The 13,806-nt window shown below is 52.5% G+C and overlaps 1 protein-coding gene across 1 annotated transcript; it reads left to right on the forward strand.

Annotated features, from left to right (window-relative positions):
* Positions 1-6,391: 6,391 nt before the first annotated feature.
* On the forward strand, positions 6,392-10,175 carry LOC308340992 (type III endosome membrane protein TEMP). Its single transcript, XM_080800536.1, has 3 exons — positions 6,392-6,429; positions 8,762-8,878; positions 9,008-10,175. The coding sequence occupies exons 2-3, from the start codon at positions 8,860-8,862 to the stop codon at positions 9,325-9,327; spliced, it is 339 nt and encodes a 112-aa protein (XP_080656662.1). The 5' UTR covers positions 6,392-6,429; positions 8,762-8,859; the 3' UTR covers positions 9,328-10,175.
* Positions 10,176-13,806: the final 3,631 nt, after the last annotated feature.

Here is a 13,806-nt window from a genome sequence, read left to right on the forward strand (position 1 = left end):
AGGGACTCACAGGTGGGCACCAGCTTTCCCCCTTTCCCCTTTCTTACCAGAGCCCCGTGAGAAAGCAAGAATGTGGGAGAGACGACTGCTCCCCTTGCATGGGACCTGGGGAGGCAGGGCTGGGTGGGGCAGCATGATGGGGTCACTCTGTCTAGCTGGTCTGCCCCTTGGCCACTTGCCTGGGCATGTCACCCCTCAGGAGAGGGTGGGGTCATCCCCTGCCAGGTCTGCTGAGCTCTGTCCTCCTGGTCCAGTTACTCCAGAGATAACTGATCATGGGGGGCTACAGACCGCTCTCTCGTATCCAATGTGGCAAGATGGAGCTGGCAGCTTGGGAAGAAGTTGTCCCAGGAACCCGGATGTTGGACTGATGTGGCAACCATCTGAGGTAATTATACTGGAATTTCAGGGTGGTGTGGTTGGGGCTGGAAGAAGCTTGGTAAGTACTTCCTTCAGGGCTTCGTGGAATTCTGTGTCCCTGGACAGGTTTGTCCTCCTTGAGGAAGGACTGGAAGCTTCCTTCTCCAATGTTCCCCTAGTCTCAGGTCTGGGTCTGAGAAGCTCCACTGGGATATATCCTTAGAGCTTACCTCAGTGAAGTGTAACTTTTAGGTGATGACGAGGTCAGAACTTCGAGCCCATTGCCCACTGGGGCCACTTTAGGGACGCTCCGAATGCTGGGGCATGTCCAGGAGGTCAGTGCTGGCAGACCAGGAGTGGGGACAGGCCACCCTCCAGTGGCTTGCAAGAAGAAGAGGTCCTCTACCTATTTCAAGGGCCCACCTGTTTACAACAGAACAGAGCTTCCTGCATACAGAGTGCGAAGGGTTAACACCAGTTCTTCACTTGGGAAGAGCAGGCGAGCCCCGAACTTCCAAGGATTCATCCTCATGATGAGGGTTTAGTGACACTTACTCCATGCAGACCCGTGAGCGTGTTTGTGACTGTGGTCACTCGCATCTTCCTGTTCACATCAGCTTCTCCAAAGGGGACCGCAACCAGCCCGAGGCTAAGACCCCCGGAATGGCCCCAGGGAAGGGCTGGGTCTGATGGGGAAGGGAGTGGGTGTAAGATGGGGAGCAGGACACCTTGTTCTTTGCTTCCTCAGCATCCATTCCCTGTTCTTCTATTAGCAGCACTCCCCATTTCCTTTGGGAGATACAATCCAATCTTTGAAGGGACTGTTGTCTGTCACTGCAAATGATTGTGAGGAACGGAACCCCCTTTGATGATAAATTTTACTCACAGAAGAGGGATCTAGCTGAGGTATAACTGGACAGGTGCTGGACTTAGAGTCAGAAGACCTGGGTTCGAATCCTATCTCTTCCATTTACTCATAGAGTAATTAGCAGGTTTTCTTCAGTCCTCTGATTAGCAGGCAGAATTAATGTACTTCAGGGCATAGTAAGACCATCACCAGTCCGTAGACCCCCATCTCAGGACCACCCCATGGTTCATATCGGAGGGCATGTCTGTATGAAGAACCGCATCCCCTGGATAACCTCTATTTCCGTTTGCCGCCATCTGCTGACCACCTCCTATTTTTTCAACCTACTCTCTCTGGCACAACCAGCAATGGCTCCTAAAATCTGTCCATCCTACCACTTTTTTGGGGGGCCCCTCACACCTCCTGCACCTGGCCCTCACTTCCTTCTGGCCCAGATGGCACAGGCCAGCATGGCAACGACTCTTGCCCACAGCTCAGTTCCCTTGCCCCTCTCTAGCTTTATCAGATTTGCTGGGCAAATTCGCAATCCTGACCCGACGATTCTCTCTCCCAAACCCCAGGATGAGGAATTCACATCTTCTAGAATCCCAGTACCAACATCCCCCTCCCCAACTCTTCACCATGAGCTGATGACATTGTTTCCTGTTTCTCTGGAAAAACAGAAGCCACCAGAAGAAATCTCCCTAAGGCTCCCTATCATTTCACCTGTACACTGCACTTTCGTCAGAGGGAGTCTCCCTGTTCCCGTCCAATGCCAACCCTCCACCTGCGGCACTTGACCCACGCCCCTTGATGCCTAAGGACTCACACGCCCATTGTCTCTCCTCTCTTTGTGTCATCAGTTTCCTCTCTCTCCTGGATTATTCCTAACAGCAGACACAGACAGTCTAAAAGCTCCTAACCTTAAAAAAAAAAAAAAAATCCTGCCTGGGTCCCACACCTTTCTCTAGAGTCTGCCTCACTTCTCTGTTCCTTTTACAGCAAAATTCCTTGGAGAGTTGCCTTCACTTCCTCTGTTCCCAGCTCGTGCATGGCTCATGTATCATACGCCATGTCCCATTGGGCATTTGTCCCCACCACACTGTGGAACTGCTCTTGTCAAGGCTGCCAGTGACCTCCACATGGCCAATTTCAAAGTCAATTCTCAGTCCGTAGCTGGGTTGACCTACTGTCAGCATCAGCCATAGCTCACTGAGCCCTCGCCCTTGAAACGCTTGCTTCTCTGGCCTCCCCGACACCTCTCTGGTGTGTCGGCCTCCTACCACGCTGGCCAGTCCTCGCCTCCTTTGCTGCTTCTCCTCCCCTCCCCAGCCTCTGCTCCTGGCAAGCTCAAAGGCTCGGCCCTCTTCTCTTTCCACGTTTCCTTTGGGGCATCTCATCTAGATAGCTGGCTTTAAAAATCGTCCACATTGTGCTGGTTCTCAAACTTACATGTCTAACTCTTCCCTTCCCGCTGCATTCAGGCTAGTTCCTGGTACTGCGTACTTAGGATGTTACCTGGATGTCTCATGGGCATCTCACGGCCAGCGTGTGCACAACTGAGGTCCTGACCGCCCTGCCAGGTCTTCCCCTTTCAGAGTCTTCGCATTTCAGTAAATGACGACTCCATCCCACCAGCTGCTCACTCAAAAGTCTGGAGTGATTCTTGGTTCCTTTTTTTGTTTCTTCAAACCCCACACCCCGTCAGAAAACCACATTGGCTTTACCTTCAGAATATATCTAGAGTCTGAGCATTTCTCCCCATTTCCACCTGACTACTCTGATGCCACATTCCTTCTCTCGTGGATGATAGCCACGGCCTCCCAACCGGTTTCCAGGCTTCTGCCCTGGCCTCCTCTAGTCCATCCTTCACACAGAGGGAAAGAAGGTCAGCCCCTCTCACTGACGGATGGAAGGATAAGGCCCCACATGAGTTGGCCCCACACAGCCCCTTCCACCCTCCCCACTGTGCTCCCTCCAGCTAGGCTCTTTTCTGTTGCTTGGATGAGCCAACATGTTCCCACCTGTTGGTCTTTGTTCTGGCTGTTCCCTCTTTCTGGAATGTTCTTCCCCTAGATACTGGCATGATTGCTATCCTACTCTTAGTCAGATCTCAACTCAAACATTCCTTCTTCTGTGAGTCCCATCTTTTTTTTTTTCACTATCTGATGTAGAGTAACAGCCACCTCTACAAGTCTCTATCACATGAAGCTATTTTCCTTTTCATAGCACTCAGTATCTGAACTAATCTTATCTATTTCTTGACTTGTGTATTGTCTGTCTTCCTAACCAAAAGGAAAGCTGTATGGTGGTGGGAACTCTGTCCCCAGTGCTAGCACTGAGCTTATCACATGGTTGCCAGGGCATGCCATGGTTGCCATGGAAGGTTGTAAGGGTTGTTCACTGCATCAGAGTTCCTGGCTGAGGAGCAGGTGCTGACATCCAGCCTGTTCTCTGCTTTCCATGCATTGGGGCCATCCAGCAGGTTGCCTTCTGCTGTTCTGCAATTTGTGTTGTATGGGCTGGTAGTGGCTCTGTGATGGGTATTCAATAAATATTCATTGAAGGTGCCTGGGTGGCTCAGTTGGTTAAGTGAGTCTTCAGCTCAGGTCATGATTCCAGAATCCTGGGATCGAGTCCCATATCGGGCTTCCCCTGCTCTGCAGGGAGCCTGCTTCTCCCTCTCCCTCCGCCTGCCACTCCCCCTGCTTGTGTTTTCTCTGTCAAGTAAATAAATAAAATCTTAAAAAATAATAATAATAAATAAATATTCATTGAATAAATTACTGATGGATGTGCAGACCTTTACTTGTTTTCTTCTATGGAACTTCATGCAAATTACCTTCTCACGGCCTTATTTTCGTCATCTGTTAAAGGGATAACTAACATCTATTTCACAGTATAGTTATGAAGTTTAAATGAAATTGTTCATAAAAAATCTGGCACAAATATGATTAGATTTGTATGAAATACCCAGAATAGGCAAATCCACAGAGACAAAAAGCAGATTAGTGGTTGCTGGAGGCTGGAGGGATGAGGAAATGGGGAGTGACTACTTAATGGGTTGGGGTACTCTTCTGGTGTGATGTAAGTGTTTTAGACTAGATAGAGGAATGCTTGTACAACGTTCCGAATGTACTAAATGCCACTGAACTGTGCCCTGAAAAATGGCTAAAATGGTGAATTTCTTACGTGAATCATGAGTTATGCTATATGAATACCTCAATTAAAAAAAGAACCAGCACAGCGCCTGGGAAAGGTAGGTTCCACGTGGGGACTGGTAGGTGTTCAGTGAATAGCTTTTGAATGCTATGATTCAATCCCTTTTGAATCCTATGATGATGCCCTTGATTCAAGGGCAAGATCCCAGACCTTCCTTGGTTCCTTACTGCCCATCTGGGATACTATTCACTTTCCTCTCATTCATTTATTTCAGAAGCATCTATTACTGCCATTTTAGATATTGGGGATGTGGAGAGGAATAAGACAGACATAGACCCTTCTCCCAGAGTTTACTGGCTCATAGAGGACTGTGCCAGATGAAGAGAGAATCACAATGCTGTGCAGTCAGGGCTAGCTGGGAGAAGGGCCAGTGTCTGTGGGGCACAGAGGAGTGGGGGAGGGACCCAGACAAGGGCATGTCAGGGAAGGCTCCTTTAGATAAAGAGGCACTGGAGCTGGGGCCTGAGCGATGAGTTGGTCTGGCAAGAATAATCAGCCAGGGGGCGCCTGGGTGGCTCAGGTCATGATCTCAGGGTCCTGGGATTGAGGCCGCATTGGGCTCTCTGCTCAGCATGGAGCCTGCTTCCCCCTTTCTCTCTCTGCCTGCCTCTCTGCCTACTTGTGATCTCTCTCTGTCAAATAAATAAATAAAATCTTTAAAAAAAAAAAAAGAGAATAATCAGCCAGGTGGGGGATGACGCGTCGGGGAGGGGCTGGAGGGCGGGGTTGGGGTCCCAGAAAGAGCCCAAGCAAAGCCTGGGAGGGAAGACCATTCGGGTCGGAGGAATAGAGAACAGTCTGGTGTGGCTGGCGCAGTGTGCCTAGGTAGGTGACAGACCAGGCAGGAGAGTTCTAGAAGGGGCCACTGGCAGCAGGAGTTCAACTCCAAACTAAGATATTCAAGGTCCTGCAGGAACTGACCGCCACTTGGTTGTCCCAGGGTCCCACGGACACGCCCTAGGGGCAGCCCTTGCTCTGGCTGTGCCCTGTGACTTCTTAGTTCTTACTCTTCCTCCTTTCAATATTTATCGAGAATCTGCCCAGTGTCAGGGGCCAGGAACCCTGCTGTCGGGATCAGGAAGGGCGGGGGATGGGGTGGGGGTGTGTGTGTGTGTGAAGGGGAGCACCAGGAAAGCTCCGGGGAGGGCGGCCTGGGCAAGAAAGTGGGGCTTGCAGGGAGAAGGCGGGACTAGTCTGCCAGGACCTAATGCTCGGGAAGGTGACTCCGAGCTTGGTCTTAAAGGACAAGAAGGCACTAGGTCTGGGATGAGGAGGAAGGCAAGAGGGAAAGGGTCCGAGCTGGCTCTGTGGGCTCCCAGGATCCTCAAGATCCAAATCCAGATGGTAAGGCTAGAAGCCTCTATCCTGGTCGACACCTAGGCACACAAGTAAACCCCAAGGGCACAGGTACATTTTCCATTGACCTCAACATTCCCCACCCCCTACCCCCCAGCCCCCCAGCTTCGGCTCACAACACATTTTTGCAGGCCATTCTGAGTGTCCTTGGTGCCTGTGGTTTGCCGGGGAAGAACTCCCTCCCTCTCCCCTCCAGTTCCGGGCCACCACCTTCCCGGGCCTGTAGAACTCCCCCTTCAATCTGGACTTTTTACGGGTCATGGGAAACACACTAGCTTATGGGGCCGTCGACCTGAGCAGTCGCTCTGCTGAGATGCCTGCCTGCTCCTTCTAGAGCCCGTAGGACGCCCTCTCTGGATCCCAGGCACACGCTGCCCCCTCCCCCGACTTCTCACCCGGCGCTGGGAGTGGGGGTGGGGCCTGCGCCAGAAGGTTCCCTGCAAAAGCTGAGCCAGAAGAGTAATTAAACCTCCGGATTGGAGGCTTCGCCTGCAGCCGGGCCCTCCGCCCTCACTTGAGGATTAGGCCCCGCCTGCCGGCCGCGTCCCCAGGTGAGTCAGGTGCAGCTCGGGCCCACCCACCTGTCCGCGTTCTGCCCGCCCCAGCCGGAAGCTTCCTCCTTGGACTCTGCACAGTTCCTACAGGTGGGGAGCAGAGGGGAAGACTTTGGGGGGCCTGGGAGGGGGATCCCACAGATCTCTGAGGGCTCCTGGGAGTTTTAAAAGGAGCCCCAAATCAGGGTGGAGTGTGTATGTCTGTGAGATCAGAGACTGTGTGTTTGTGGAAGGAAGAGATGTGACATGTGGGGGCAGGGTGACAGCCTGTGGGGGTGTGTGTGTCCTTGAGAAGGAGTCACAGGGTCAGGGCAGGCAGGAAAAGAGTAGGAGTGAAATTTTAGAGACATCCATTTGAATACAATTCATTTCCATTTAAAATCTGATTTCCTGAGGATCCAGTGGGGCCCAGAGTAGGCACCCAGTGAGTGAATGAGTGGTTGAGCCCTCCTTTCTGACGCCCCGCTTCACTCTCCAGCTCCCCCTTCCTCCTCTCCTACACGCCCTGAGCAGCTGAGCACCAGCTCTCCGCTAGCTGAGCACCAACTCTCCGCTAGCACCAGGCCACCCATGAACCAGACTGGTCCCTGGCCCCAGGCAGCTGCCCATCTAGTAACTGGCCACTTCTGCTGAGTAGTTGACTTCGTAGGCCAGGGAAGGGGTCCTCCAAGGGGGTCCTGGGACAGCCTCACAGGAGGGTGTGGTCTGATTTGGCTTGGAGGGATGGGATGGCTGGGCAACAAGAGGGAGGTGAGCTGTGTGTGTGTGTGTGTGTGTGTGTGTGTGTGTGTAGCATGGGGGAGGGAACTGTGGACAAGAGGGCTAGTTTGGCCCGAGGGCCATGTGCTGGATTCTGGGGCCTGGAAGAACAGGCTGAGAATCTACATGCAGCCCTGAGGGCCTGGGGGACGCTAGAAGGATGTTTAAGAGTTGGGGAGTGATGGGGTCAGATTTGGGCTTTAAGGCCCATGACTCCGGGGACTGGAGGTGGGGCAAGATGGATTAGGAGGCACCTGGGTGGCTCAGTGGGTTAAAAAGTCTCTGCCTTCGGCTCAGATCATGATCCCAGCGTCCTGGGATCGAGCCCCGCATCGGGCTCTCTGCTCAGCGGGGAGCCTGCTTCCCCCTCTGTCTCTCTGCCTGCCTCTCTGCCTACTTGTGATCTCTGCCTGTTGAATAAATAAATAAAATCTTAAAAAAAAAAAGATGGATGAGGAGGTCCTGTAGATGAAGGTGGCTTGGACTGGGGCAGTGGCGGTGGGGTGCAGGGGAGGGGCAGAGCCATTCCAGAGATACTGAGTTCCAGGAAGAACTGATGAGGCTTGGTGACAGGTTGGAGGAGAGGAGGGAGGGTTTCAGGAAGATATCAATATTAAATAACAAGGGAGGTACTCCCCTAAACTAGACACTTCTCTCCTAGGTGCTTTCCTAGCCTGGATATTCCTCCCCAGGTACTCCTCTGATAATCTGCAGCCCTAGCTGTTCCTCTGACAGGTACTTCCCTAAGCTAGGTGAAGTGAGTGAATGGGTGAGTGGTTGGCAGCCGTGCTCTTCCTCTAGATACTCCTCAGATTCAGGTGTTGCTCCCCCAGACATTCCTCTGACTCAGGTGCTCCTCCTGCTGGTGTTCCCAAGCCTAGGTGATCTTCCTCCAGATCCTCCCTTAATTCAGGTGCTCCTCCTCTTGTTCCTCCCTAGCCCTAGTGGTTCTTATCCTGATCATTTCGTGATCCAGGTGATCTGCATTTGGCTACTCCCTGAATACTGCCTCCCTTGGGGGCAAATGGAGGTCAATGGACGAGGGATGTGTCTGAAGAGCTGAGGGTTGAGGTTGGGTAGCAGGAGCTCCTAACTGAGGAGGAGTGGGGTCCCCTGCCTGGGCAGGGACTGGCACTCTCCTCCACATGTGGTCTCTACTTTGGTTCATCAGCTCTAAGCAATTGCCGTTGTCCAACCCCTGGGAGCCGAGCTGTCTCTGCACCCACTTCCCATCCTCAGCCTACCAAGCGGTATGGCAGACTGGACTCTGAGTCCTGGTTTCAGAGACCTGGGTTCAAGTCCTAGGACGTTGGCTGAGTTAGTTCACCCTTCTGGGCCTCAGACTCCTCATCTACAGAGAGGGGATCCTGTTTATACCCACATTACAGGGGTCTGTGAGCACGTTGTCCAGAGCTTGAATCAGACATAACATTGAGTAAGTTCCCGCATTGATTTTTTCTGAGGCTTGCAGAGCCGGACCCCGCAGCATTCCCTTACAGATAGCCAATTTCCAGGTGTGCGGCTCATTTCTCTTTTGTGCACAGCCGGTTGTGGCCAACTGTCCAGTGTCCAGAGATTGTGCAGTGCCCTCACGTGGCCGTGCGTCTGCCTGAGAACGTGCACCTGTGCTCCCCGGACACCCACTTATGTGTGTATGTTCTAGGACTCTGGCATCTGGGGCTGCCTGGCATCTGGGGGTTTCCTTGGAGCTCAAGCTTTTCTGGCAGAAGCCGAGGCTCACCGGTGTCTTCAGGCCCCTCCATGCATGAGACAAACCAAAGTGAGTGAGTGGGAAGGAGGCCAGGGAAGTGGGGAGAGGTTGGGGGAAGGACCCCGTCCCCACACCTTTCGGTTTCCCCAGGGAACCCATCTGGGGTCCCCATCCATAATGCTGTCCCTTCCTCTGCAGCCACTGTGGAGCCCTCAGAGCTCCCAACAGCATCGTCCATGTCCCCTGGAGTGGGCACTGGGGCCCGGGCATGGCCCGTGCTGGTAGGGGTTGTGCTGGGGGCTGTGGTCCTCTCTCTCCTCATCGCACTTGCTGCCAAATGCCACGTCTGCCGCAAATACCGTGCCAGCTACCAGCACCGCCCGCTGCCCAGGACAGGGAAGGGGGTCTGCCCGGAGGTGGCTGAAGAGGATGATGATGGCTTCATCGAGGACAATTACATTCAGCCCGGGGCTGGCGGGCTGGGAACCGAGGGTAGCAGGGACAACTTTTCCTTCTGAGTCCCAATCTCTGGACACCCCACCCCAACCCCGTGCCCATACCTGACAATGTAAGGATAATGGAGACTACACGGGGACCGTGAGGCTCAGGGACAGAGGTATCTAGGGCTTCAGGGCGAACCAGGGGTAGAGCAACCCTTCTTTCCCTTACACTGGCTACTAAAGTGACAAACCTTCTCTTGCTCTGTAACCCTCAATGGCTCCCTGCTGTTCTCAGGACAACCACAAGGGCCTGGCCTGGGAAATAAGGCCTCTTTCAACCTCTTGATTCCCTTTCTTGCCTTTCCCAACTTCACTCCCTACTAAACGAATTATTTGTTATTTCTGTTCTCCCACATGGTGTTTTTCCATGCGCTTTTTCCTCACATGCTCTCCCGGGCCTACACTGCCCTTCTGTTCTCTCAAATCCTCTGTGACAGAGGGCACCCGGAGGGGGACTCACTTGGTTGAGCGGCTGCCTCTTGATTTCGGCTCAGGTCATGATCTCAGGGTCCTGGGATTGAGCCCTGCATTGGGCTCCCTGCTGAGGATTCTCTTTCTCCGTCTGTCCCTCCCCCCTGCTTTCACAGTGCGTCTGTGCTCTCCCTCCCTCTCCCTCTCTCTCAAATAAATAAATAAATAAATATTATAAAGAAATCCTCTATGACAGTGATGAAAATCCCTGGCCAACAGAGACCCTCTGGCCCGTCTACCTGCCAGCATTTCTGGTGTGCTGGAATGATAACCGTTGAGTGGGTGAAAACCAGTGTGCCAAGTTTCCTACTGAATTTTTATCAATGAAGTGAGTAATCTACGTGGTTACATGTCATTTTTCACAGGTAGTAATAAATTGATTTTCATTTTAAATGAAAGTAAGAAAGAGTCACTGATTTTTATTTTCCTGAATTGGGGCTTGTGGGTAAAGGGTTCCTTGTCGGGGTACCTGGGTGGCTCAGTCGGTTAAGCGTCAGCTTTCAGTTCAGATCATGATCTCAGGGTCCTGGGATCGAGCCCCACACTGGGCTCTCTGCTCAGTCAGCAGTGAGTCTGCTTCTCCCTCTTCCTCTGTCTCTCTTGCTTTCTCTCAAACAGATAAAATCTTAAAAAAAAAAGAAAAAAGTGTTCCTTGTCACTCGTAGCTGGAAGACACTGCCCGCATATCCCCTCCTCCAGGAGGCCTCTCGTGAGCCCTCCCTCTCACGGCATCCTGTGAGTCCCTCTGCCCTTCTGTGGCCACAGTAGATTGTAATCTGTATGAGAGTTTGTACGTCCCTCTTACTGTGCCTGTCCCCCTGGCTAGACTGTGAACTCTCTGAAGCCACAGGCCGTGCCTCATTCTGTGTCCTCATTCTTGCGCACGGCAGAAGCTAAACAAATATTTTTCAAGTTTGTGTCATGATTGCAGGCTGAGGAGTGAGGAGATGAAAGGTGAGGGAGGGAGTCAGATGTGGGAGACTTTACCAAGAGTTGATCAAGAGGAGGAAGGCAGGTTCATCCTTGCTGGTGGGGAAACTGGGGCAAGGGAGGCAGTTGTGTGTGTGTGTGTGTGTGTGTGTGTGTGTGTGAGATTCAACAATTCAATATGTTACTTGGTGCTCATCATGACAAGTGTATTCTTAATCCCTATCCCCTAGATCCCCCACCCCCTTGCGCACCCCCCCCCCCGTAACCATCAGTTTGCTCTCTGTAGTAAAGAGTTGTTTCTTGGTTTCTCTTTTTTCCCCGTTTGTTCATTTGTTTCTTAAATTCCATGTATGAGTGAAATCCTATGCTGTTTGTCTTTCTCTGACTTATTTTGCTTAGCATTATACTCTCTAGATCTATCCTTGTCATTGCAAATGGCAAGATTTCATTCTTTTTTAGAGCTGAATAATATTCCGTGTGTGTGTGTGTGTGTGTGTGTGCGCGCGCGCGCGCGCGTGTGTGTGTACCACTTCTTCCTTATCCATTCATCTGTTGATGGACACTGGGGCTGCTTCCATAATTTGGCTATTGTAAATAACGCTGCAATAAACATAGGGGTGCATGTATCCTTTTGAATTCTTTGGGTAAATAAATACCTAGTAGTGTGAATCCTGGGTCGTAGGCTAGTTCTTTTTTAAGATTTTTCAGGAACCTCCATACTGTTTTCCAGAATGGCTGTACCAGTTTGCACTCCCACCAACGGTTCATGAGGGTTTCCCTTTCTCCCATCCTCCATATCCTCTTATTTTAGCCGTTCTGACCAGTGTGAGGGGACAGCTCATTGTGGCTTTGATTTGCATTTCCCTGTTTCCGAGTGATGTGGAGCATCTTTTCATGTGTCTGTTGGCCATCTGGATGTCTTCTTTGGAGAAACGTCCGTTCATGTCTTCTGTAAAACTAAAGGACAACTTGCTGAGTGGGAGACTTGCAAATGACATATCCGATAGAGGGTCTGTATCCAAAATGTATAAGGCACTTACGCAACTCAACACCAGAAAACCAAATAATCCCAGCAAGGATCGAATAAGGGAGCGAGTTAAGCTTCTTTTGGTTGCAAGCAATGGGAAGAGAATGAAAGGGACAGCTGACTCAGGAGGGCAGGGAGCAAGTGGCTCCAGGAGCCTGAGGACAGGAACGTACTCTTATTTGTGGACATTAATGAGACTCCATGCCTGGGACCCCCAAGTTCTTGATTCCAGGTTTCAAGTACTCAGGTGAGTACTTCAAGTCTCATCAGCCCAGCGTGGGTCAGGTATCCACACTGGTCCAACCAGCTCTGAACGGTGGCAGGCTCCGTTAGTGCAGGTGTGATTTTGGGAGCCTTCCTATTTGTTCCAGGTCATTCCCAGACAAGGGGAAGTCATCATGAATCCGATGGTCACCCCGCATACACCCATTGGAGGCAGCGCTGGCCTTTGAGGAAGGAGCCAGCACAGAAGGAAGGTGAGGGCAGGACTGATACAGGGAGGGGCTTGAGAAAAAGGTTGGTGAAGGAGGGCTGCAGGGCAGAGTCGAGGGGGGCCCTGGCCAGTGATGAAGCCGAAGGGTAGGCCAAATCATCTAGGGCTTTGGCACCAAGAGAGCTTGCATTTCTTTTTTTTTTTTTTTTAATATTTTATTTATTTATTCGACAGACAGAGATCACAAGTAGGCAGAGAGGCAGGCAGAGAGAGAGAGAATGGAGGAAGCAGGCTCCCTGCAGAGCAGAGAGCCCGATGCGGGACTCGATCCCAGGACCCTGAGATCATGACCTGAGCCAAAGGCAGAGGCTTAACCCACTGAGCCACCCAGGCGCCCCGAGCTTGCATTTCAATATGAGAGCAGCTGAGGCTCCTCTGTGGACAGTCAGGGAGTGATGTAATCGTGATAGAAAAGTCATTCTGGATGCCGGGCCAATGGGTCGGGAGGGAGAGACCCCGAGGGAGGTAAGACCTGCCTAAGGTGTGGTGGGGAACAGAGATTCCAGACACACAGGGAGGCAGGGTTGGCGGGCTTGCTGCTCCTGATGTGGGGAGTAGGAAGGAGGCAACGAAGTTGCCCTGATTTCTGGTCGGGTGGCTGGGTGCCTTGGGGAGGGGCCGGCTTTGAGGGAACAAGGATTCAATGCTTAATGGGCGATTTCCAAGGGGAGATGCCCGGGGACAGCTGGATTCACCTGGGAGAAGTCCGGCCTGCCGGTGTGGGTTTGGGACTACTCTGTGATGGGGTCACTGAGACCCAGGAGTGAATGAGATCAGGGACTGGGTGGAGGACCAACTAGGGAAACTGACATTCAAGGGCTTGTCAGCGGAGAAGGACGTGGCAGGGGAGCCCAGTGCATGTGTCCCCAGCCCTAGCTGTTGTTCCTGAGTCCAGAGACAGTCTGACCCTTGCAGGCCTGGAAAGTCCCCGTGTCTGGGACAGCAGCATAGGCTGCCCCAGCCTGAGACCTTGAGAAGGACCTTGAGTAGCCGAACTAGGGGGCTGAGGGCACACCCTGAACGAGGGAAGAGCTGCTGGAAATGCAGCTGGGCCTGTTCCCTACGCTTATGCCCCCTCAGTGCCTACCTGGAGGGGTTGTCCTGAGTTCTGGGCTAGAGAGTAGTAGCTCAGCTGTCCCCATGGTCACATACCCTTCAGAACCTGGGTCAGAACGTCCGAGGGATCCAAGGAAGGTAAGGGCTTGTTTTTCCTGAGCCCAGGACCCAGCAAGGGTTGGCAGGGAGAGCTTCCTCCCAGAACCTGCTGTAGGTATCATGCCTGGCTGAGCAGGTCCCTGGGGTTGTAGGAACCTTGGACCCTGTCCTGAGAGGCTTTCCTGGATTCCTCTGAGGAGTGGTTTCCACTGTGCTCTGCATGCTGGGCCCTGTGTACACAAAGAGGGAGCTTGATTTGGGTCCACGGGTTCAAAGGCCCAGGGATGCTAGTATCGTGGGAGGCCTGGGACTCAGCCAGACCTCTCTGTCCTCCCTCCTCTGGCTTCAGGCCCTCGCCCCAGCCTGCCTCTGCCCCCAGCCCTCTACACCCTGTCCTGTAGAATACAGCAAGTGTTAGCTG

Source organism: Martes martes (assembly GCF_963455335.1).
Source record: "Martes martes genome assembly, chromosome: 4".
Taxonomy (NCBI): Eukaryota; Metazoa; Chordata; class Mammalia; order Carnivora; family Mustelidae; genus Martes; species Martes martes.